At 51.0% G+C, this 24,827-nt stretch overlaps 1 protein-coding gene across 1 annotated transcript; it reads left to right on the forward strand.

Moving 5' to 3' along the window:
- Window positions 1-390: 390 nt before the first annotated feature.
- On the forward strand, window positions 391-24,827 carry F8 (coagulation factor VIII). Its single transcript, XM_014877207.2, has 26 exons — window positions 391-568; window positions 4,744-4,868; window positions 5,153-5,275; window positions 5,738-5,950; window positions 6,520-6,591; window positions 7,012-7,119; window positions 8,882-9,103; window positions 9,377-9,611; window positions 10,011-10,185; window positions 11,106-11,199; window positions 11,872-12,083; window positions 12,383-12,533; window positions 12,681-12,890; window positions 14,124-16,815; window positions 17,060-17,225; window positions 17,992-18,189; window positions 18,804-19,032; window positions 19,130-19,312; window positions 19,520-19,636; window positions 20,832-20,903; window positions 21,218-21,303; window positions 21,775-21,930; window positions 22,673-22,817; window positions 23,653-23,801; window positions 24,062-24,238; window positions 24,458-24,827. Exons 1-26 carry the CDS (start codon window positions 417-419, stop codon window positions 24,611-24,613), a joined length of 6,618 nt encoding a protein of 2,205 aa, XP_014732693.2. The 5' UTR covers window positions 391-416; the 3' UTR covers window positions 24,614-24,827.

Here is a 24,827-nt window from a genome sequence, read left to right on the forward strand (position 1 = left end):
CCAGGCAAAGACCACACCTAAATTCTGCTGCCTCTGCAACCCTCCCTTTCCTCATCTTGCTCCCAGACAGGAGCCAGGACACTGGCCAGCTGGGTCCTGCAGCGGAACTTACTGCTGTGCTTGCCCTCCCTTTCCTTTTGTTTTTTCCTCTCCTCCTGCCACTGCCAGAGGAAGAGCAGGAGAGTCCATCATTCACACACTGCTCTTTGCACAAACCGGCTCAAGCGATTCCCCTCTTGACATCTTTGAGAAACTCTTCAGTGCTCCGAGTGAGTCTGTGGGTGCTGGCTTTAAGTCATCTCCGGTGGATTACAACAGCTGGATGAGAAGATAAAGGCTTTTCTTTCCTCTTTCCTTTCTCATTCCTTCCTTTTCACTTTTCCTCCCGAAGTCAGAACAGTTCCCTGCTGGGAGGCATGGTGCTGGTGGGAGCCCTGTGCAGCCTCCTGCTCCTCTGCCTGGTTGAGGAGAGCATCAGCAAAGTGAGAAGATACTACATTGCTGCAGTGGAAACCACCTGGGACTACACACACAGCGACCTGCTGTCCGTGCTGCAAGCGCCTGCAGGGTAAAGCTCTTCCTTTTGCAATTCTAGAACCCTGCCCTGGGTGTTCTCCCACCCCGGCACATGGCACTGTGAGCTTGGTTCCAGGCAGGCAGGTACATGGGGGCAACCTGGCAAGGTAGGTGCATCGAGTGGCTGATACAGCTGGGAAGGGGTGGTGTGATGGGGAGTCACTAAGTGCAACCCATGATGAGGGATAGGTTTGGATTGAGAGAGAAAGATACATACCTGCTCTGCATCACTGTTCTGAACTGTTTTATCTTAATGCCATTTGCTCAGGACCCTTTAAAGTCTGTACTAGGAGCCACGAGCTGATTTTCCACCTGTGCTTTCTTTTCTGCTCTGCATCCCGGGGGCTTTGGGGAAGTATGAGGGGAGACAGGCACGTGTGACTCCCTAGGCACTGCAGAGGAAGGTTGGCTGTGCCCCCCTGACATAGCTCTGAGCAGCAAAGGCTTTCCACTGTGTCTGCCCCCTGGTAAAATCCAGCTGTAGTTATTTATATCTTTGTATACATTACATTGCTGGGGCTGGGATTTTTCCTTAATTAAATTAAAATGATTTGTAGTGTTTGGGCAAAGAATGCACAGTGGCAAGAAGGAGGAAGGCATGGTGGTTTTGCCTGTGTACTTTGAAGTAGGAAGGAAAAATGGGAGTTGCATTGCTCAGGCATCAAGATGGTGTTGTCTGAAGACATAGGTGGCTTGGACATGCATAGTTGTGAATGTTCTGAGGTCAGCATGGAGAATGGAGCTGGATGGCTACATCCCCTGTGGATCAAGATGTGCCCATTCCCTCTACCCTGTTTCCCTATACCCTTCCCCAGACTCTGTTGAGGCAGTATCAGCCCATGATCCCTTCTTAGACCCAAGTGCCCTGAGCAGTGAAGAGCTGTGGTCAGGCACTGGAAGCCAGGCTCTAAGGATGACCTAAGTCAGCCTGACTAGCTGCTGTAATCACTGTATCCCAGTTATGTTGGTTTTCCCCCTTTGGATTACTTCAGTAGGGAAATTGCGTCCAGCCCCCCCCATTTTACTAATCCCCCCTGCCCTGCTTTCACTGATGTTGCCCTCAGATCCATTAGGCTATGGTAGAGATGACTTCACTCACACTGTTAATTCAGCCCCGTGCCTTTCCATTTCAGCGCTGGCTTTATGATGCACTTGGGCACTATTTCTGACCCTGGAGTGACTCAGGGACCTGACCCTGCCGGGGGATGAGTGGGGCATTGGCAGGCAGTGCGAGGTCACTTATCCTTCTCTAAAATGGGAGAAGATAACATTGTCTGTCTCAGAAGGACTTGCTGGTGTGCTCCAGCCTGGAGAGACAGAGAACTGCTGGGCAGTGCAGCTCCTGGAGAAGCTGTGATGGTGAATCGTTAAAAAAAAACAGTATAATCACGGACAAAGACCCTCTAACTAATTAAAGTTACAAAGTGGTATGTTTATTCACCGGCGGGCGGCACGGGAGTCACCTCCGAAAGGCGTGACCACCCTGAACAAGGTTCTTTGCCATCTATTTATTCCCCAAGATGTTACATACAATACATATGCATAACCCCAGCACCTCCCATCCCCATCCCATATTAAAATGAGCCCGTTAGTCCTTCACGCGTGCACAGTTCTTCTCTTGAATTGGGTCGGTGGTCTCGAAATGGGTCAGTGGTCTCAAAGGATGAAGTCAGGAGAGTCTTCATCAGGTCTCTGATGACCTGATGACCTCGTGACCCTCTGGCACGATCCAAGGCCCCGTGCTTCATGGTTAACAGTTTACTTATTTTACGTTCTTCTGCACATAAATTTATAACAGCAGATAATTATACCAATTAGCTCTAGCCTAAGCATCTAGTAATTATTAACCTACCTAGTTTACATCTTCGTCATGGAAACTACTTCTACTCTTAGCAAAAATTCTAACTTTTTAAAACCATGATTCAATGGGAGCCAGGACTTGCTTGTTGTGGCTGTTTTCAGCTGAATGATGGTGCCTTTTCCTTGGCCCTGCAACCTCAGCCCAGTTCCCTGCAACAGAGGAGGGCACAGGAAAATAGCCAGGCTGGATATAAGCAGCATGCAGGAGTGAGCCAGGAAGACATGGCAAGCAGAGCTGCCCCTGGAGCTGGGCTATCTCTGAGCTGTCTGTCTGGTGTCCTCTGCTCCACATGTTCTCTCTCAGTGTGCCAGCATCTCATGGCAGCTCCCAAAGGTGCATCTCCAGGCAGGACCTCCAAACCCCTTGTATGTATCCAGGAGTTCCTCTGGCATGTTTGTAGAAATTCAAACTCTGTCAAATTAATGCTCTAGAACACACCAGGCCAGAGCTGCTCACACCTTCCCCATGATTTCACTTTCTCTTCCTCCCAAACACAACCCCACCAGCAGGGTCAGATCCAGGGCCAGCACATCCTGCAATGGCCCCAGGGATCTCAGCTCAGACATGGAGCTGGTGGACACGTAGCAGCAGCCCATGTCTAAGTGTTTTGGCAGTGCAGGATGTCTCCCAGCTCCAAAAGATGAACTGATAGTGTGGCTAACAATGCTGATCCCACATGCCAGAAACTTATCGGCCTGCCTCAGCTTCAGCTGCCATTGGGGAAGGAAGTTCACGGGGACCCCAGTTACAGAGGACTGGCCAGAAGATCTTTGATCAGACATCCCTGGGCTGAACTCCGCCTGCTTGTCTCCTGTGAGCTCTGCTCTGCCAGGACTGGGACCCAGCACTAAGCCCTGTTGTCACTAAGCTCCCTCCCAGCCGTGCCCCTGCGTGCCAGCAAAATCCCTCTGGCTCCAGAGGATTTCTGCCTTGTTTACTGCAGAATTAGCAGGACCAGACCATCATATCTCAGGGCTGCATTCTCAAATTTGGGCTTTCTGTGAGATAGAGATTAACGCACAGCTTCCTGAGCGTGGACAGCTGAGTGCCAGCAACCCTGCAGCTCAGCTACCTCTCAGTGTGGGGACACGCTGGAGAGCAAAGTGGGGCTGGACCCCACTGCCATCAAGCCAGGAATGGTTCATGGGCAAAGCCAGCTGAATGCAGTGACACTGCTCACTGGGGCTTTGCCTGCTGAGGGCTTCCTGCCAGCCTGTACATGGGGTTATAGGAGCTGTGGGGTTTTCATGGGCTCCCATCCTGCTCTCCCCCTGAGGAGTGAGGATCTTGCTCTCCTCACAGCACCCTTCAGCTGCAGGTGGCTTCCAGCCAGTGTTGTGGGGGTGAGTGTGCATTGCCTTTCCTAAATTTGAGTCACTCTGTCTCCTTCCTCTTCCGCTTGAGGAAGAGTCGCAAAGGGAAACACTGCTCGGGTGAAGGCTTAGTCAGAGCAGGACAACAACCTTCCCTGCCTCTTAAGTGGAAGAAAATACCACCTGGCTTTTGCTTCAAACAAAACAGGGCTGGGAAAGTCCGTCTGGTTACTGGAAATGATCTTAGTCCTGGGGCTGATAAGTCAGCTTCTAAAATCCTTGAAGAAATTCATGCCTTTGTTATCCTGATAAATGGGCTGGATTCCTTCTGGAAAATGAATTTGTTAAGCTTCTTACAGATAGAAAGTGGCCAGCAGAGATAAGTGAGGTGTGAAGTACATCCAAGGCTCCTTTATCTTCCCGATGTGAAGTGTAAATCCCATTTTGGGCCGAAAAGAAACAAATGTGGGGACATTGCTCAGACACAAAGCAAACTGTCACTACCTGCCAGCAGCCAGTCTCTTTCCTTGGGGGGCAGCTGGGGAGGATGTGAGTAACACTTGATGTGATCTGTTTGCCACACCTGAAGGTGCTGGGGTTGGGGTGGCTACAGGGCAGAGGTTACCATGGCACTGCCAGTGCACTGTGTCTCTGCTGCCAGGGGAACATGAAGCTGGACAAGGCATGAGGCAGGAGACTGGCAGCAATGCCTCCTGCTGTGCCCTGTCCCAGCTGCATCTGGGTATGGCCTTGTGTCTTCTTCCATCATGACTAACACCACAACAACAATCACTGCCCTGTTGTCATCTGTACGATGAGCAAAACATTTCTGATCATACCTGGTAGCTGTCAGGGAATCCAAAGTACACAGCAGGGTGAGCAATCCCTGGGATTCCAGCAAGCAAGCTGATGGGAAGGGGAGGAAGAGGATGGCTGTTGCCCATGTATGCATGGGTCTGTGCAATCAGCCTTGGCTTTTCCTTCCTCCTACAGCATTTTGGGGCATGTGGGCCCACGTCCCCCCCCAGCCGGTGTCCCTCCCCGGTACAGGAAAGCTGTTTTTGTGGAGTACCCTGATGGCTCATTCACACAGCCCAAGCTCAAGCCAGCATGGATGGGTAAGAAGCGCCTGCAGCGTGGGGAACTCCAGCAATGCTTAATGGCCACCAAACTCATCCTGAGTTGGGTGCTGACTGCTCTTCAGCCAGGAGCAGGAAAGCAGCTGGGTGGATCCTCGTATGGCAGAGCTCCTGGGGATGCAGAGAGCCTTGCTGAAGCTTATGCAGTTGATGCTGCTGTGCTGTATGAGGGACAACCACTAACTGGGCTTGTGGTGGGGCTTCTGGCAGGGTGTGAGCTGCCTGACCCCAGCTGCCTGACCTTACTGTCTTATCTCCTTCAGGTCTTCTAGGCCCCACCATCCGAGCAGAAGTCTATGACACAGTGGTCATCACGTTTAAAAATCTGGCCTCCCGCCCATACAACCTCCATGCTGTCGGGGTGTCCTACTGGAAGGCATCAGAAGGTGAGTTGGGCAACATCAGGTGCTGCAAGTCCTTGTGTAGCACCTCCTGCTCTGCCACCTGCCTGCCAGGTGTGCTTCCCTCCCTCACCCTGCTATTCATGTCCCTCTGCAAGGACAAATGGTCAGAGATGGTCTAGCCTGGGGGAGCAACATGTCCAGCCCAGAAATGAGCTGAGCAAACAGTGCAGAGCAAGCCTGTATCAGCTATAGAGGTAATACACAGATTAAACCTAAGGTTGGATGCTTAGGGCAAGGAAGACTGTGCTGTCCAACCTGTCAGCCACAGCCCAGCATGAGTCTGGCACAGCTCTGCTACGGCCCTGAGACCTGTCACTGCCCATGAGACTCACTCCCCTGGGATGGAGAGGGGCTGTGTGCTGGGTTGGAGGAAGGGACATTTCTGTAGCCACGGTGCAATGGGCAGGAACCTTCAGTGACATCTGGCCATTTCTTTGGTTTTAGGAGCAGGGTATGAAGATGAGACCAGCCAGCCAGAGAAGGAGGGGGACAGGGTGGATCCTGGGAAGACACACACGTATGTCTGGGAAATCCAGGAAAACCAGGGCCCGACGGAGGACGACTCAATGTGCCTGACCCACTCCTACTCCTCCAACACCAACAGCGTGAAGGACATCAACTCTGGTTTGATTGGAGCCCTACTCGTGTGCCGACCTGGTAAGGACAGCACAGGGTGGGGACAAGCCACATGCAACCATTAATTGAAAAGCAGAATAATCACAGATGCTGAGGGCTGATCCTGAGGCTGAGCATGGCAGTGGAGTCAATGAGCTGTGCTCAACGAAAGTGCTCCTGGGGTTCAGTCTTGAAATCCTGATGGCACAAGGTGCAAGAAGATGTGACTGGAGTAAGATTTGTCATCCCTGGCTGAGACATATCCTGCAGTTAGTTGTCCAGACCCCTCTATAGTCACTGGAAATGACTGGGCACTGTCTGCAGGCTCGCCAGGACTCACCAGTGACTCACCAGGAGCAGCTTCTCCACTGAGCAAAGGTCTAAGAAGAGGCAGTACAAATTGACCTTTTGATGCCTTCTGGGGGCAGCTGCCTCTTAACCATGGACTTTTGGGGACTGCAAGACTGGAAGCAGGGCTGTTGCAATTGTGAGGCATGACAAAAACAAACTACAGCCTGACCTTGGTTTACCAGTTCTTGAAGAGCACAAAAGGAATTCTCTGTGTGATGCTTGCTGACCTTTAAAGAAATCCATCTCATTCCATCTTGCAGGGACCATGGCGAGTGATGGGAATGAGAGCCTGCAGAAAGAGTTTGTGCTGCTCTTCGCAGTGTTTGATGAAGGTAATTGCTGACTGAGTGGTGTCAGACCCTGCATTCAGACAGGTCTGGGGCATTTGCTTTGCCATGTGTGAGCACAGCTTCTCAGCACCCACACTCCCTCCCAAGGGTTTAACCCTGCGCAGTCCCCCCAGCCAGTGTGCTCCTGGTGCAGTACTTCCCCTCCTTCTCTTCCCCACGTGCAGGGAGTTTGCAGCAACCCCAGCTCTGCCATCCCATGGCCTGGCCTTGTTCCCATCACACAGGTTAAGAGGGGAGTCATTCCCTGTCACGTGTAGTGGTCACCTCCACACCCATGCAGAGCCATAGCCAGGTGTGCTGTGGCTTTCCACAGGCACCACACATCTCACCTCCCTGAGAAGGTTTACTTTTACTTTGAAATGCTCTCAAGTGGAAGCTGACTGCACCCTCCTCTCTCCACAGGAAAAAGCTGGTACTCTGAGCAGGGTTCCCCAGCAGCTGCTCAGCCCCAGGTTCACAACAGGACAGAGCTGCACACCATCAACGGCTACATCAATGGCTCACTGCCTGGTGGGTCCTGGTGGGACAGGGACAGGAGTGGGGGCATGGGAGCTCCTAGGAGCAGGGGTGGAGCCAGGTCTGTAAACTTGAGATTGCTTGGGAAAGGATGTAAGAAAAGAGATCAAGAGGAGTTTCGAGGTGATGGATCTGTTAGTCTGTGTTCACCTCAGAGGGAGTCTTATATTTCAGCTCCTTGATCTGCCTTTCCCATTTACAGCAAGGCAGAAGCTGTTTCCAGCTGTCTGTGTTGCCAAGTGCAGCTGACTTCCTTGGAGGTCTCCAAGAATAATGCTGGTAGTAGAGTTTTATCTTTTGTAGCTGTGAACAAGGCTGGAAGTAGCATTTAGCTCTCACTAAAACACCTTCATAGGATTTTGGGAATAGAACCATGGAATCATTTAGGTTGGAAAAGACCCTTAAGATCATCAGGTCCAAATGTAAACTTAACACTGCCAAATCTGCCAATAAACCATGTCCCTGAGTGTCACATATACAAGTCTTTTAAATACCTGGGCAGCCAGTGTTTGTCAACCCTTTCAGTGAAGAAAATTTTCTCAATATCTGACATGAACTTCTCTAGTGCAGCTAGAATGATAAGGTCTTCTCCCAGACTCCTCTTCTTCAGAAGATCAAAAGAAAAGGCTGGGTTTGAGCTCTGCAAACACAAAAGTTGCTATTTTCTAGTGTTCTCCCAGGAAAAGATCCAGACCTGCCCAAGAGTGAGGAATCTCCGTGGCAAACTGGGAAATACTGCCAGGAGAGTCATTACCACTAGCAGCTTTGGTTAACCACATCCTAAAACCTCCCACTTGGGTCTGGCCATTCTCCAGTAAAAGGCAAAAACAAAACTCCCCTAAATTCCCTGTCCTGATGGGTTCATAGAGGTTAAGACCTAAGGAAGCCTCATGGTCAACCACTATCTCTGCACAGTGAGTTTTTCCTGGAGAAGTTATCCACCTCCAATCAGCATCCCCTTCCCTGGATGCAGGACCCGACCTGAGAGGTGTCTGATGGAGAGCTGGAAATGGAGAGCTGAAGGGCCTCAGGATGGAACCTCCACCCAGTTTCCTCCCAGGGCCTTGGGATCTGTTCCAGTCACCTTTGCACTCTGCCAAAACCAAGCTCTTAACTCTGTATTTGATTTTGTTTGGCTTTAGCTTCCAGGAACTTGTTATTCACTTCCCTGCTAGATTACAGAGCCCTTCAGCACACATCCATTTCTCCCCAGGAAAGTACTTTTACAATGAAGTCAAGTTCTTTCCCATTTCCTAAGCAAACTGAGCTCTTTGAGTGTCTCTGAGGAAGGAATTTTCTCCAGCACTAAAATAATCCTGGTGACCCCTCTCTGCCCTTTCTGGTAATTTCAGCTACTGCTGAGGATGTGCTGGAGCCCTGCTCCAGATCAATATTTTAGTATCAGGCTTTTTGGTGTTGTGATCAGACAAATTACTCTCCTGTTTGGTGCCCAATTTTCTTATTTTATAGAGTCAAGGAGCACATCTCTCTCTTTTGCCACTGCATCCCACTGTGAGTTCCTACCAGCAAAGTCCCCTAGTCTGTAAATCTAGTTTTATCTCAGAGGGATGATGTGACCTGTGCCCCTGTTTTGCTCAGACAGTCCACATTCATGTGTGATTTCTCCAGCTTGAAGCCTGCACAGGAGCAGGGGACTCTATCAGCAGGTGTCAGACGCTGAATGTATGGTACCAAGAGTGGGGACAAGGGCTGGACACAGTACTGACTCCTGGGTGCTTCCATTGTCTTCTGGCAGGTCTAACACTGTGCCTCAAGAAGCAGGTCCACTGGCATGTGATCGGGTTGGGCTCTGGGCCAGAAGTCCACTCCATCTTCTTTGAAGGCCACACATTCCTGGTGAGAAGCCACCGTGTCAGCAGCCTAGAAATCTCCCCTGCCACATATCTCACAGCCCAGACCATGCCAGGAACAGCTGGCTGGTTTCGGATGTTCTGCCAGATACTGTCCCATCAGCAAGGTAACCTTATTTTCCAAGAGCTCAGGGGAAAAGCAGTTCAGGGGATGGCCTAGGCTCAGGGTTCTGTGTGGTGCTGCAGCTCCAAGGCCCCTCCTGCTCCCAGTGTTACATCCACCTGCAGTCTGGCCTATACCAGGGGCATGGGTTGATCCATGCTGACCCATTTGATGGGAACAGTAGTAGAGAAGATTTCTCCCAGGCAGGGCCTGGGTGAGTCCCTGCCCATATTGGCACATCAATCTGACCCTTTCTGCCTGGCTTGTCTGAGTCCAGCTGGCATGGAGGCATTTGTGAAGGTGGAGGAGTGTCCTGAGGAACACCTGCTGAAGACGGGAGAGCTGTTAAATGAGCCAGAGGACCTGGATTACCCCGAGGAAGATGAGGAAATTTATCATGTGATCCAAGTGCGCTCTTTTGCCAAAGACAAGCCCGTGACCTGGACTTACTACATTGCAGCTGAAGAAATGTACTGGGACTATGCCCCTGTGAAGCCAGTGTCTCTGGACAGGTGAGAGTGGGCAGGTGTACTCATGAGGCTGCTCCTCAAGGCAGCCCTGCCAGCTCTTCCCTTTTTCCACAGAAATTACTTTTCATTCTGCCCAACCTGGACAGTTTTGTTCTTCTTTATTAACACTAATGGTATGGATGCAGGACAAGAATGGTCTTGGGGGGGCCATGGGAAGGCAGGACCTGGCTTTGCTCCATTTTACCAAATGCCCTGCAGAGACATTTGTCTCCAGGACATTTGTCTCTGTCACCAAGGCCTCTGGAATCATTCCCTTCTAAGCAACTCCTGATGACCTTCGCAGCCATCTGCCAGGTCCTTGGATGATGGAAGGTCTTGCTCTGTTTCTGACAGTGTCCTGCATGTGGCCACTTCTCTTTCTCTGTCTGCCTTTGCCTGCAGAAACATGACAAGCCTGTACCTGGAGCCTGGCCCACAGAGGATCGGTTCAAAGTATAAGAAAGCGGTGTTTGTGGAGTATGAGGATGCAACCTTCAAGAAGCGCAAGGTGTCCAACCCACAGGACAAGGGAATTCTGGGGCCTGTCATCAAGGGGGAGGTGGGAGATCAGTTTAAGGTAAGAGAAATGCAGCTTTCCACTGTGGAAACTTCAGGGCTTGATGCTGTTCCTTCTAATAGCTCTTGGCTTGTGGCTAAGGTCTGACTTATGTCATTCAGGTCCTCTCTCGTGTGTGGCAATGTTCAAAGTTCACTGGAAAGGCAGATGTTACTGCTTGCCTAAGTTAAATACTCAGATGCACAGGATATGGCCCAGTCCCTCTGATTTGACTTCATTGCAGGTGTCTTAGGAACTGTGTGAGTTAATACACGAGTTGAGATACATGACATCCAGCACCTTCTTCTGAGGCAGGAGTGTCCTCTCATCCTCTGCTCTTCTCCATCTGTTTGCTGTTACCTCACAGCACTGGGGACTGTCACTTTTGTCTCCCGAAGTGCCTCTCCGGACCACTTGACTTGTTTGCAGCTGGGAGAAATGGGATGGTTTCCAGCAGCTTCACTTTTCTGTTCCCTCCCTGGGGTTCCCTGTGCAGTTGTGGGCATGTGACAGAGCTATTTAGAGAAATAAAGGAAGGGCTTCATCCACTGAAGTGGGGAGCACTTTAAAGCTCTTGATTGCCGTGCATACTTAATGTCCTGGTCCTCTGGATTGATGGCCCTCTTCTGACTCATATGTAAAGTAAGACTAAAGACAGCAACTTTCTCTTTAATAAATCAGATCTTTTCATGCCCTCCTTAAAACAGACACCACCCAGAACAATGGACAATATAGGCACATCACAGAGAAATTGTAGTTTCTTGTATTCTGACTTTGTGGTCCCAGACATGTCTGGGCCTCTCCTATCGATCACTGTCAGGTAGGAGGTTGCCAGCCTGCTGGGCAGTGCTGTCCAGTGTTTCCCTCTCTGCAAGGACACTGAGAGCAGCTTACAGTGATCAGAAAACACCAAACATTCCTGCTGCCTGTCCTCATTTCAGATCGTGTTCAGGAATCTGGCCAGCCGACCCTACAACATTTACCCTCACGGCCTCACCAGTGTCAGGCCCTACTATGCCATGAGACCCTCACAAGGTAAGGCAGGCCATGGGAACTTGGGATATCACCTGGCCACTGCCATTTTTCTGGGCCAGGAGAGTTTGCTGAAGTTTGTGGTAAGACTGGTTGTCCATTCATCCAAGCACCTAAACTCTACAATCCCAGGGATTATGATGATTCTAGGTTCATGCTCCCATTGGTCCCATGTAACCCTGTCTTTAAGGAGGGCTTCAGTGATGAGTTGGAGAAGGGGCATTCCTAACTAGGGAGCTGAGACCATGTTAATTGGTCCATCCTGGAGGCCTCCACTTTCTGACAAGGCAGGAACCATCCTGGTGATCCTGCCTGTGTTTGCAGTTTATTTACAGCCCTCATTCCCTGGGCTCTGTCTGACCTGCATTCGTGTAGAGGTTCACCGTGACTTAGACTCTCTCTCTTGCAGCTTTGTAGTTTTTGCTCTGGGGTTGTTGGTTTTTTTTCCAGGTTTCATTCACAGAACTGCTTTCACCCCTCATTACTGTGCTCCCAGGACCTTGACTTGTGCAAGGCAATCCCACATCCCACCAGGATCCTGGGATGGGCATGGGTGGTTTCCCTCTGCAGCTTCTGTGGTCAGGAAACCTTTCTGAGCTCTTTTTAAAAGTGGGATTACCCCTCGCAGGAGCAGCCCAGACATAACTGGTCTGCTCTTGGGTTGTGTGTTGCCAGAGAAAGATGTGAAGGATATTCCTATTCCCCCTGGGCAGTCATTCACCTACAGCTGGAGTCTCACCACTGTGGATGGCCCAACAGAGGCAGATCCTCGCTGCCTCACCCGTTTCTACTACAGCTCTATCGACCCAGTCAGAGACACAGCCTCAGGCCTCATTGGGCCCCTCCTCATCTGCTCCAAGAAGTCCATGGATCAGAGGGGGAATCAGGTGGGTCTTTCCTTTGTTGCCTCAACTTCTAGGCTGAAAGGCTGGAATAACTGTGATGGGTGAAATATTTAAGTAAACCCAAATTTGTCTGTCCTGTTTTCTTCAACTCTACCAGTAGTCCTAATGCCTCTGCCTTCTCCATCCTCCCTTGCATTCTTTCTTTTCTTCAAATCTGCACCCTAACTCCTGTGAAATAACAGTAAACTTCTCCATGCACCCAGACTGAGACCTGACAGCTACACTAGGCACCCAGGGTGCTCTGATCAGACCAGGAATAATTTCTTCCCTCTCTTTTCCAGATAATGTCAGATAACATGAAGTTGGTGCTGTTTTCAGTCTTTGATGAGAACCACAGCTGGTACCTGCAGGAGAACATCAAGAGGTTCTGCTCTGATGCAGCCCACGTGGATACCAAGGACCTCCAGTTTTATGCCTCCAATGTGATGCACAGTGAGTACTCAGCCAGGGGCTCCCTGCAAAGCCCCAACAGACACAGGCTGTTGTTCCCCTGCCTCATGGAAGGAACAGGGGATATGCAGCAGCTCAGCAGGCATGGGGGGAATTTGTTCTTTAAATGTTTCCCCTGCCCTCTTCCAGCTATTAATGGCTTCGTATTTGACAACCTCCAAACAAAACTCTGCCTGAATGATGTTGTGTACTGGTATGTCCTGAGTGTTGGGGCCCAAACAGATTTCCTCTCCATCTTCTTCTCCGGAAACACCTTCAAGCGCAACATGGTCTTTGAGGACGTGCTTACTCTTTTCCCGTTTTCTGGAGAAACAGTCATCATGAGTTTGGAAAAGCCAGGTTAGTAGCATGGACTATCCTGTAAATCATGAGCTTGGCATCCCAGCAGAGATCAGTGAGTACCTCCAGCCAGTTCTCTGGTGCCCAATTCCTTTCGACAGCTTTGAGAGCAAAGAGATCCGCAGCCTGCTAGAACAGCAAAGTGAGAGACAGTGATTAAATCTTTCAAAGCTTATATCAAATAAACTGAATTATGGCATTTTGCTTAATTAGGAGGGTGTGTTAAGGTCATGCATGCTGCCAAACCAGTAAGCTGTCTGCAGTAACATGAGCCTGGTGGACATTTGCAATCTTGGCTCCAAACTTGGAGGTCAAGGGGAGTGGCAGTGCTGTCCCTGCTGTGGGTTCAGCTGCTGGTCATGCCATTTATCTCCAGACTTTTGCAAGGGCAGAAACTGCAGCCACAGAAAAGTCCTAGAAAAGATTTGCTTCAGAGTTGTTATATTTCCCCCCACTCAGCACTTTTTCCTTAGCACTAGCAAAAGCAGTGCTGTCAAACCGTTTCCTTACTCACAGAGAAGACAAGATTTACCATGTGGTTGCAACACTGATAACATGGTCATGAGCATTGCACCTGAGCCAAGCTGTCAGGGTTTCTAGACACCCCAGGAAGCTTTCTACAACCCAGCCAAGCCTCACATCCGTTTGAGCTTGGATTCCTGCCTGCTGCTCAGAGACAGAGCAGCAGCTCAGACGGCAGTAGGTGGCAGCTCTCTCCAGCAGCAGAGCCCAGAAATCACACATCTCACCCTCTCTGCTGGAAGCAAACACACTGGCTGGGGATGTGAGTGAGAGGCAGCCTCTCATTTCTTTCTCCTTCAGAGGGAGAGATGTGGTGACTGTCTTTGGGAGAGAGCTGTGTTTGACAGCACTAGGATGTCTTTGGGGGTGGGTTATGGTGACTGCTGCTGATGGAGGCTCCGTGGGTTCTCACTGCATTAACTGTCTCACCAAGCTGTACTTGGGCCCTCACTGGTGTGTGTAGCTCACTAAGCTCTGCCAGGAAACACCAGCCCTGCCGATGGTGCTTGTAAGGCTCTGATGTTGCCAGCTGGTCTGTGGGTCTGGCTGTGAGACACTCTAGGGACTATGAAAGTATGGAATCACCACCATGAGCCAGAGGCTGCCTGAAAATATAGGTTGCACTAGCAAGGGAGCAGCACGAGAATGACATCTATTCCAGTTTACCACTGAAGTGGGCTGATAGTGTCCTTCTGCCCTCTCTTGAGACAGGTGTCTGGACGCTGGGGTGCCTAAATCCTGATTTCAGAGACCGAGGGATGCATGCCAAGTTCACGGTCTCGCAGTGCCAGTATGAGCAATACACTGATGGGGAAGATTATGTGTATCCTGATGAGGAGGAGGAGGTTGCCTTTGAATTCCAACCCAGGGGCTTCTCTAAAAGAAAGAAGTCATGTGTGAATGAACAACTGAACAGCATCACCTCTTCCAGAAATGAGACAGAGAAGGCAAGGTTGTGCCTGACAGAACATGGGGCTGTCCTGAGCAACAGCAGGATTTCTGATCCCTCTTCCAATGGCACATCAACATTTTTAGGAACAATGCCAAATCCACATGGTATTTCCACATCTTCTCTGCCAGAGACGAACTATGAGCCAGTGTCCTATGAGTCCTTCCTGGAAGATGCGGAATTGTCGAAAATCATCAGCCAGGATGAAGGGTTTGGAGCAACCCTACCTGGAGAACACTTGGTGAGTGTCAGTGGAAGGGTCCATGGTACTGTGAGCTCAGAAGCTCATCAGCAATGGCTGCACCAAGCCATGACAGCTCCAGGAGATGCTCTGGCAGGAACAAAAGTGACAAAAATCCCAGAGCTGCAGGAGTCAGTAAAAGGAATGGCAGTCCAGCCTGGTGGTACGGTAGAGAACCTGGAAGCAGAGCCTCAAAAGACAACTACTCGTGCAACAAGCTTATGGGACTCCATTGCTTATGCTGCTGGCAAAGCCCCTCTTCAGGACAACAGGAGCTCAATTCATCAGAATGATCTGGAGCACAACATGGCATTTCAAGATGTGTCTTCACAGGATAATGAGGACAAGCTGTTAAAAGGGACTGATAAAACATCCTTTAACCTGTATGACTCAGAGGAGACAATCAGTACAGCACCCTCTTTAAGTACTGATCACAACTCTTCCTCCACATTAAACAATCCTTCTGCATCTCCAGATGAGACAGAAGATAATAGGACTTCTCATACTGTGGTTCACAGTCACGCCATAGAAAGCAATTATTCATCAAATCACCTAGATGCTAGGCTGGAGAAAAGGCCTCACAAAGTGGTTTCACAAGGCTTTTACAAAACTTTAGAAGTGCAAAATGTTTCTTTGTCAGATAAACCTGTACAAGGAGAAATCTTCAGAGATGAGAGTAACTCCTTGCCTGCGAAAAGTGGCACAGAAAAAGCCAGTGGACTTGCCAAAGGCACCAGCCTACTAGACACCACCTTTGCAGACACCAATGACCTTGAACCATCCAGCTATGTAATGACAGAAGAGAGGGATGAAGTCATTTTGAAAGAAGTGTTTCAGGATGCTAAGGAGTTAGCAGAGCTGGACAGTATTGCCTTTTCTGAATCAAATGTTGTGACCAACGACACCAGGCTGTTCCCAAGTGGTTTCTTAAAGAGCTCCGAGCAGTTTCCAAGAAACAGAGTTACAGCCAGAAGCATGAGTGGCCCTGACTGGAGACCAAAACAAGCCAGGTCACTAGAGAGCAGAAGTTTGAGTCTTCTCAACACCAGCAGCAGAAAGCCCCTCTCTGATGGTAAGGCAGCAGAGCAGGATCTAGCCAGCCCTCCCCCTGAGACAGCGGTGAATAAGGAGGCCCCAAAGGCGTGTGGACTTCATTTCCCATTTTGCATCACTCGATTCAAAAAGAGATCCTTGGTATCAAGTGACACCTTGCCTGAGGTGATGGTGGCCCTGCAAAGCCTGGAAGAAAAATCCAACACGGTTGAGAGGAGGCTACAGGCAGGCAGGGATACTGTACAGGCTGATGAGATGTATCGTGAGGAGAGGCTGAGCACAGACAGGGGGGTACAGGGCAGCAGTGAGGGCTCTCAGCGCAGCAGACGCTCTGTCCTCTCACAGGGAGCACTGGGGACACGACCAGCAGTGGCAGCGAGCAGCTCAGAAAGGCAGGTCACTGCTGAGGCTGCAGACCTGGCCTCAAACTGGGACCCAGTCTCCCCAGGGGCTGTGGTGAGCACGGGGGACTTGCACAGCCCAGCTTTGGCGGAGCTGCAGCCAGGCAGAGCTGTGGTGTGGGGGGCTCCTGGGAACGAGCAAGCTCAGGGGAGAAGCCAGATGGAGGAGGAGACAAACTCTGTGGAGCAGCTGGGTCGGTTCAGTCCTGAGCCTCAGCAGCTCAAGGCCAATGCCACAGGGGACCATGTATCTGGGACAATGTCTGGGCAAAGCCCTGAAGGAATGTCTCTGAAATCAGCCATCAGAGAGAACTGTTCACTGTCTCCAAGTACTCCCCCTCTCAACAACAACAACACCAAAAAGCCAGGACAGGACGTGCAAGACACTTCTCATGGATGTCAGGTACTCAGCAGGGAAGATGTCCTCAGAGAAACAGGGAAGACAGAGGACCAGAGCCTAGGAGAGCCGAGGGAGGATGGGGAAAGCAACAGCACAGCTGGAGAGAGGAGCCATATCCCAGGACACAGGGAGGAACCGGCTCTGAACAATGGGACACATGCCAGCCCACCAAATACTGCCAAGACAGACTATGATGAGTACAGTGATACAGAGCAGACCATGGAGGATTTTGACATGTATGGGGAAGAAGAACATGACCCACGCTCCTTCCAGGGAGAGATACGGCAATACTTCATTGCAGCAGTGGAGGTGTTGTGGGAATATGGGGACCAGAGGCCCCAGCACTTCCTAAAAGCAACGTAAGTGTAATTTTCCTGTATGCATTCTCCTTGCACTGCATGGCACGGCATGATGCATGAGATGGCATGTCCTGGCAGGCAGGATCACAGTTCTGTACCAGTACAACCCAGCCAGAAACTTTGAGCTTCCTTGCGAATGGGTCAGTGATGCTCTGGCTCTGTATCCCCCTGTAACAACCCTGCCATGGCTGTCCTCCCTATGGAACAGTGTCACCTGACTGACCTAACTGGCATTCCCCTGCAGGGACCCCCGAAGAAGCAGGAGGAAGCATTCCTGGCAATACCGCAAGGTGGTTTTCCGAGAGTATTTGGATGATTCTTTCACACAGCCAGTGCAGCGGAGAGAGCTGGATGAACACCTGGGCATCCTTGGGCCCTACATCAGGGCAGAAGTTCAAGACGTCATCATGGTGAGTAAAAAGTTTCTATTTCCTATAAAATCATAAATTCCTCCCCCACCCCGTTGTTGTTAGAGTTCAGATAGAGGGAGTGCTCAGGTGGGCCTGCAGACTCTGCAGTGCCCATGGGTTAACCTTTGGGGCTTGGCGACAGGAGCTGCCCTGTTGGCATGTGAATGGCACCAGACTGGGAGGCAGAGCCACCATTCAGAAGGATGTCAGTGGCTGGAGGAGTGGGCCAGCAGGAACCTCAGAGTATTCAGATGCAAAGCCCCAGACCTGAGACAGACCCAACCCAACCCCTCCTGTACTAAGCAGGGCTCAGTACAGCTCTTTTAGGTGCTCTGTATGGGGGCAGGCTTGGGCTTCCCACACTACCAAAGGTCCTTCAACACCCACCTGAGAAGAAGATGGAAGGCTCAGGACTTGAGTCCCTGGAGAAATTGCCCAGTTTTCATGGAAACCTTCACCAGGATGCATTCAGCTCCTTTGGGACACCTTTCGTGTCTCTACAGAGACAACAGTGTAGCTGACCTTGCTTCCATTGAACAGACAGAGTCTCATCCAGCAGACGTGAACCCAGGATGTGCTTTCCACCAGAGATTGCACTGCACAGCTACAGCTTGTGCTTTAGCAGGGGTTGGCCACTGCATGGAGACCAGCTGGAGGTCTGGGTGCCAGGGACATCCCACCAACTGGCTGGACCCACCACCAGGGTCAAGAGCACCATCAGCATTGCTGCCTCACATTCCACTGCTTTGCCTTCCCTCTGGTGCAGGTGACGTTCAAGAACCTGGCCTCACGGCCCTTCTCCTTCCACTCCACACTGACAGCCTATGAGGCCACAACACAGCAGGGTGGGGTGGTGCAGCCTGGTGGCCTGCGGAAATACTCCTGGAAAGTCCTGCCCCAGATGGCACCAACCACACAGGAGTTTGACTGCAAGGCCTGGGCTTACTTCTCCAACGTGGACCTGGTAGGTGGGAGCCTCCATGGGGCATCCCAGGAAGGGGAGAAGGGCAGCATGCCTGGGTCCTGGCTGTGAGGTCAGGAAATTTCCTATGGGGCTGTGCTGAAAGCAGCCGGGGCTGTGTAGATTCTCACGTGTCTAATACAATGATGAATACGTGTTGGTGCTCTTCTCTTCTCTTCTCTTCTCTTCTCTTCTCTTCTCTTCTCTTCTCTTCTCTTCTCTTCTCTTCTCTTCTCTTCGTTGGGTTTTCACCCTTTTCCCTAGTTGTTCCAGTTTATGAGATTTGTAAGCAACCAGCATTCTGAAGTTCCCTGCCCCTATGCCAGATTGGCCTGAATTTGGCCCCTGGGTCCAATGCAGTAGGGACTGTTGGACAGTTGGACAGACAGACACCACCTCTCTTGAAAGCACATGCAAACACTTGCTGTACAGCCTTTCTTAACTCAGGGCAGAGTGGGGATGCCCCAGTGAACCCAACATGTCCTTCCCCCTGCACGTGCCTCAGAGTGGGAGCCAGACGAGGGATGCTAATGGGTTCAGTGCTTTCCTCTCTGCTGTGCCTCTTGCTGGCATCAGCCAGCTTGTAGGCAAACCCTTATTTCCTGGCTCCCTGGCAGGAGAGGGACCTGCACTCAGGCCTCATCGGACCATTGATCATCTGCAACCATGGGGTGCTGAGCTACGTTTCCAGGAGGCAGCTGGCTGTGCAGGAGTTCTCCTTGCTCTTCACCATCTTTGATGAGACCAAAAGCTGGTACTTCCTGGAGAACGTGGACAGAAACTGCCGTCCTCCCTGCCGGATCCAGCAGGACAGTCCTGACTTCAAGAGAAACCATTCCTTCCATGGTGAGAATCCTTGCCCTTGCCCTTTCCATCCCACAGTCTATACTGGGATGGAAATACCCCAGAGCCTTGAGCCCCTCCTGACTGCTGCCTTTCCCAGCCATCAACGGCTATGTGAGTGACACTCTGCCTGGGCTGGTGATGGCCCAGCAGCAACGGGTCCGATGGCACCTCCTGAACATGGGCAGCACTGAGGACATCCACTCTGTCCACTTCCATGGGCAGCTGTTCAACGCCAGGACTAGCCAGGAGTATCGCATGGGAGTCTACAACCTTTATCCTGGTGAGATGCAGCACAGGCACTGTGCACCCCCTCTGCCAGGGCTTCATGTTTTTGCCCTTAGGAAGTTTCTGTGGGAGGAATACCAGGGAGGGGAAGTGGATCTGAACATCTGGACTATTCTGTCCCTGTGGCTGTACAGCACTTGGCACAATGGCATCCCATTACAGGCAGTAACTCCCCTCTGCTCTGCTGTTTATTTTTGGCCAGGTGTCTTTGGGACAGTGGAGATGTGGCCCTCACATGCTGGGATCTGGAGGGTGGAGTGCAAAGTGGGAGAGCACCAAGAAGCTGGAATGAGTGCCCTCTTCCTCGTGTACGACCTGAGTGAGTAAATTCTTTGTCCCTGACCCACCTGGGCACAGCCATGACTGGCGTGTATTTGAGTTTCCTTGCTCAGATCTCTCAGCATTTCTCTTGGGGTGAGCCACATGGGATCTTCCAGGTTTTCACTCTGAAAGAAAGTCACTACTTCAGCCCAGCAGAGAGCACAGTCAGGGACACAGCTGGGGTGAAGGCTGCAAGACCAGCTTCATCAGCCTGCAAATATTTACTCCAAGAGCTCTCATTTTCCTGAGGGTCCCTGGACCTTCCATAAAATGCACTTACCCAAGCAAGTGCATGCATGGGCTGGTCCCTGCCCAGTAAGGTACAGTGCCCAGCTGCCTAGCCATATATTAGGAGGTAAACTGAGGCATAGAGCAATGACAGGAGGCAGTGAGTGATGCTGCCTGACTGCAGGTTGGTCTGATAGAAATAGCTCTAAGAGCAATTGCAAAAAACCCTGATTCCACCCCAGAACAACATGTTTCTAACTCACCATAAGTAAGGACTGGGGAAGTGGTGTGAAAGAGTAGTATTTTATCACACTGTGACAGCCTCTCTTCTGTTTATAAAAGAATATTAAATGTCAGCCAGGAAACGTTGCCATAAGTTAAAAATCCGCTTAAGATTTCAAATTCGCATTTTCCCCAGGAGCATTTGACACGCAGTGGAGATGCCAAGGTATGACAAGGCGCTAATAATAATGGTTATTATAAGAGACAAACATCCCTGTCCTCAGCAGACCAGAAGAGAGACAGAGAGAGACGGTGGTGTCAGATAGACTTTTCTTTAGCAATGTGATACTTGTTTTCAAAAGATGCTGCCTAGCAACAAAAAGGCCCAGGAGCAAGATGTGGGTATGAGGAAGAGACACTTGTCAGCACTGCTGGGACATTAGGACATGGGAATGAGAGGTCATGGACTCAGGAAAAGAAGTTTGGCAAGGGCTGCTGTGTCTGATGCTGGAAACTCTCTGCTCTTGACGTGGGGGGTGGGAGCAAGAACTTCGGGCTATCTTAAAATTCAGGGATGGATGTGGAAGCCTCTGAAATCTATCCACCTACCCTTGGTGTGAGAAACAAGCCTGGGAGCTCTTGGAGGCTTTCAAACCTCCCTGAGCCTGAAGGCTGCTACCCAGCCTAGACTTTTGTTGTCTAATCAACTCTCCCTGGTTTTTACCTTCCCCTGTTCCCTGCAGACTGCCGGAATGCCTTGGGTATGGCCTCAGGCAGCATTGCAGACTCTCAGATCACAGCCTCGGGGCAGTATGGTGAGTAGCTGGAGGGCAGGTGGGGTCAGGGCAGCTTCAGCTAACACAGTTCACCTGTTTGCCTGCTCCATGTTCTGCTGTTCTGCTGCACAGGGTCCTTGGTAGAGTACTTCATCCATGCCCGTGTCAGCATCCCAGTCAGAACCTGGAGCCTTCCCACATGGCTGGCCCATTGTGTCAGTGCTCTGCCACCCTGTGTGTGGCTACTAAACCCCAGGGTGGTGCTCAGGCCCGGTCCTGTGGATGGACCTCTCACCACCTTAGGCAGCACCAAGGGCCAGCAGCACCTTTGTGTCTGTGCTCTCTCCTTGCAGGGCAGTGGGCTCCTTACCTGGCCAGGCTGGACAACACTGGCTCCATCAATGCTTGGAGCACCGACCGCAGCAACGCCTGGATCCAGGTAAGAGGGGCCTTGTGTCTGGAGGCACCACTGGGGGCATTGCAAGGCCATGCTCATGGAGGAGGGCTCATAGATGGGCAGTGCCTCCCCAGCTATATCCTGCTGTTTCCTCTTCCCTCTGAGGGGGAGCACTAAGATCCTAATGGCAGCTGGTCTGGTCAGGTTGCTGCTGGCCTGACCCCCATATCCATCCTCAGTGCAGCAGAAGAATCTCTTGATGGTCCAGCCGCAGCACTGGATTGTGCAAAAATCCCCCAAAGACTAAGGAAGAACAGCTCACCTCTCCAAACAACTGTCCCCTGCTCACTCCCAGCTGTTGGCTGACTTGCACCCCTATGAACAACTGTTTTAATTACTTTGATAATTAATGCTCAGTTATGTCAGGAGGAAGTGAGTTTGTGGGTTCATAGGGCATTGCCTGAACATGGCTTGGTTTTCCATCAGAAGTGAATCCCTGACTTTCTTTCTCAGGTGGATCTTTTGCATCCCACCATTATTCATGGCATAAAAACGCAAGGGGCACGACAAAAGTTCTCCAGCTTCTACATCTCCCAGTTTGTTGTGTTCTACAGCCTTGATGGGCAAAGGTGGAAGACATACAAGGGGAATGCCACAAGCACACAGATGGTAAGATGAAGGGTCTTGAGCAGAGTGCTTTCCCTGAATGGGGTGTCCTGGGGTGATGAGGGCTGGGAAGCTCTATACACAAGGCAGAAACCTCCTGAGCCCCTGAGATTAGGGCAGGAACAGAGACCATTCAGTGCCAGGTGACTGAATCACAGATCTGCAAGGGACTCGCTGTCTTTGTCCATCTGTCTTATTTTAAATTGTCTAAGCTACCTTTTTCCATCATCCCAGGTGTCTGTAAGATCCACCTGAATATCTTTTTTGACCTCAGAGGCAAACTTGCCTTTCTAATTGTATGCAGATGATTTGGAGAATCTATAGTCACTAGAAAAAACCCACAGCCTAAATATTCATAAGCTGATCAATCCATTGGGAGAAGAGGAGCCAGGAAAGCCTCCGTTGTGTGCACCATCTGTGGCTAGAATTTTTCCCAGGTTCAAATGTTTGAGGACTGATTTTTTTCCTTATTTTTCTCCTTCTTTTTCTCACCCTTGTTTGGTGAAAATATAAAACCAAGTTAATTTGCACTGACCTGAAGTTTCTTCTTCTCTTTCTTAGTGGCCCACTCACACTTCTTTGGCCTGAACCTCATCTCAAATAATTTCCCTGAGTTGTCATTTTTGTAAGGATGGTGATAAGATACAGAAGTGCTAGACATGAACATTCTTCTCCCCAGTAATTCTTGTCCCATCTATCTCTCTTTCCACTGGTGCAACAATCCTTTTCCTCCCTTTCCCTGCAGCTGTTCTTTGGAAACGTGGATGCAACAGGAGTGAAAGAAAACCGGTTCAACCCCCCGGTCGTAGCCCGGTACATCCGCATCCACCCCACCCACTACAACATCCGGGCCACGCTGCGCATGGAGCTCCTGGGCTGCGACCTCAACAGTGCGTCCTCCCCACAGATACCAACCACCAAAACTGGCCTCTGGCCTGTTGGGCTGCTGAGAGCCAGCTCCATGTGTGCCAGGCCTCCCAGGCAGTTATGGAGGGGGAAGGAGGGAGCTAGAGATGGCACTGAGGTGTTGAGGGAACAAAGCTGGAAAGTCTCATTTTGATCTTAGACAGGGAATAACAATACTGGAGGGAGAGCCTGGGGCCAGCTCACTGAAGCACAGGAAGCTTCCAGCAGCAGTTAAGCTGATAAATGGAGAGCTGCTGCCTCAGTCTGGGGGAGCAGGAAACAAACAGAGAGAGATGCTGTTGGCTTTTACTCTGGTTTTGCCAGTTGAGATGGCTCTGATCAACAGTGCAACCTGAGGAAATGGTGCACTGGGATCTTTTTTTTGGCTTTGCACACCTGCTCTGCAGCACCTAAAAGCAGCAGTGGCTGTGCTGTCAGCCCATGCCCCAAACCTGCCAGCTGACTCTGAAGCAGGTGTGAACAGACACACCTGATCACACATATGCAGGGTGTCTCCCTGCCAGGTATTCTTGTCCTTCCCTGGAGGCAGGTTCTTCTTATGTCTCCCTATACCATAAATTCTTCACATTCCTCTTAGATAAAATCTCCAGGCAGAAAAGAAGCTGGGAGTAGTTTGGCCAGGGCCATGCTGCAGACAGGGGCCCCAAGCAGTGCAGGGACCATGGCACTGCAGCAAGGTACAGAACAACATGTAACCAGGGCAAAGGCATGGAGGGCAGCTGGAGCAGTGAGCAGGCAGAAGGCATCTCCATGATGGGTCTGTTCTAGCCTCTGACAAGCATTGCTCCTCTCTTCCAGGCTGCTCCATGCCCTTAGGAATGGAGAACAGAGGGATTCCTGATGAGCACATCTCTGCATCCTCCCACAGCGCCAACGTCTTCTCCAGATGGACACCTGCCCTAGCCCGCCTGAACCTGCAGGGCAGGACCAATGCTTGGAGGCCAAAGGTAGCCTGTGGGAGGAGATACCAGGCAGGGGATTCCAGCAGGGTCTTCTGGTCAGGGCTATGTGGGAAGTGTGTGGAGCCACATGCACCATGCAAGCTGCACACTCACTGCCACACTGATTTAGCACCCAGCAGCTCCAACCAGATGCCTGGTCGGGCAGGTGAAGCAGAGGGAAGTGCAGGGCTAGCTTGGCTTCAGCTGCAATGAGTGTGTCTTTCTCATTGCTGCTGGAGGGTTGAAGGCAGTCTGTTCTTCCCCAGAGCAACAGCCCCAGAGAGTGGCTGCAGGTGGACTTTGAAGTAACCAAGAAGGTGACTGCAATCATAACCCAAGGTGCCAAAGCTCTCTTCACCCCGATGTTTGTGAAGGAGTTTGCTGTCTCCATCAGCCAGGATGGTGTGCACTGGAGCCCAGTCCTGCAAACTGGCAAGGAGAAGGTAGGCAGAGCTGCTCCGTGGCCAGAGCCCGTAGCCACCCCCACGGCAGCAAGCACAGCCCTTGGCAGCAAATATGCTCACAGGATTTCTTTCCAAGAGCAGTGAGCCAGGCTGTGCTTCTTCCTTTCTTAAAGCATTCCCAGGGGTGTCTGTCTGGTTGATCCTGTCCTACTATGCCAGCAGAGTAAAGTGCATCCTTGGTTTCTCTCTCCCCTCCAGATTTTCAAGGCAAACCAAGACCATCAGAATGCAGTGACGAATACCCTGGAGTCCCCTCTCTTTGCCCGCTATGTGAGGATACACCCCCGCCAATGGCACAACCACATTGCCCTGCGAATAGAGTTCCTTGGCTGTGACACTCAGCAGGAGTACTGATGGCTGCAGGGCCAGGAAGAGGCAGTGCCAGCATAAGGACACACATCCCACCAGGCACTGAGCCCTCCCCAAGGCTGGAGCCATTCCTCAGGGGATAGGCTGCCCTGCTGCTGGGGAAGCTTTGCAGTGGCTGAGTCGTTATCTGCCTTTTCCAGTCTCTCCTCTACCAGATGCCATATATTCAGATGTAATGATGAAGAATTAAACAGTAATT

The sequence above is a fragment of the Sturnus vulgaris genome, chromosome 14 (genome assembly GCF_052056855.1).
Source record: "Sturnus vulgaris isolate bStuVul1 chromosome 14, bStuVul1.hap1, whole genome shotgun sequence".
In the NCBI taxonomy this organism is placed as follows: domain Eukaryota; kingdom Metazoa; phylum Chordata; class Aves; order Passeriformes; family Sturnidae; genus Sturnus; species Sturnus vulgaris.

What these genes read in the sequence shown, in the direction of transcription:
- F8 (XM_014877207.2), top strand. Translation starts at nt 417, where the DNA reads ATGGTGCTGGTGGGAGCCCTGTGCAGCCTCCTGCTCCTCTGCCTGGTT. An exon ending in AAGTTCAAGACGTCATCATG is followed by an intron (nt 17,226 to 17,991) that starts GTGAGTAAAAAG and finishes CCTCTGGTGCAG; the next exon opens with GTGACGTTCAAGAACCTGGC. An exon ending in AGTCTACAACCTTTATCCTG is followed by an intron (nt 19,313 to 19,519) that starts GTGAGATGCAGC and finishes ATTTTTGGCCAG; the next exon opens with GTGTCTTTGGGACAGTGGAG.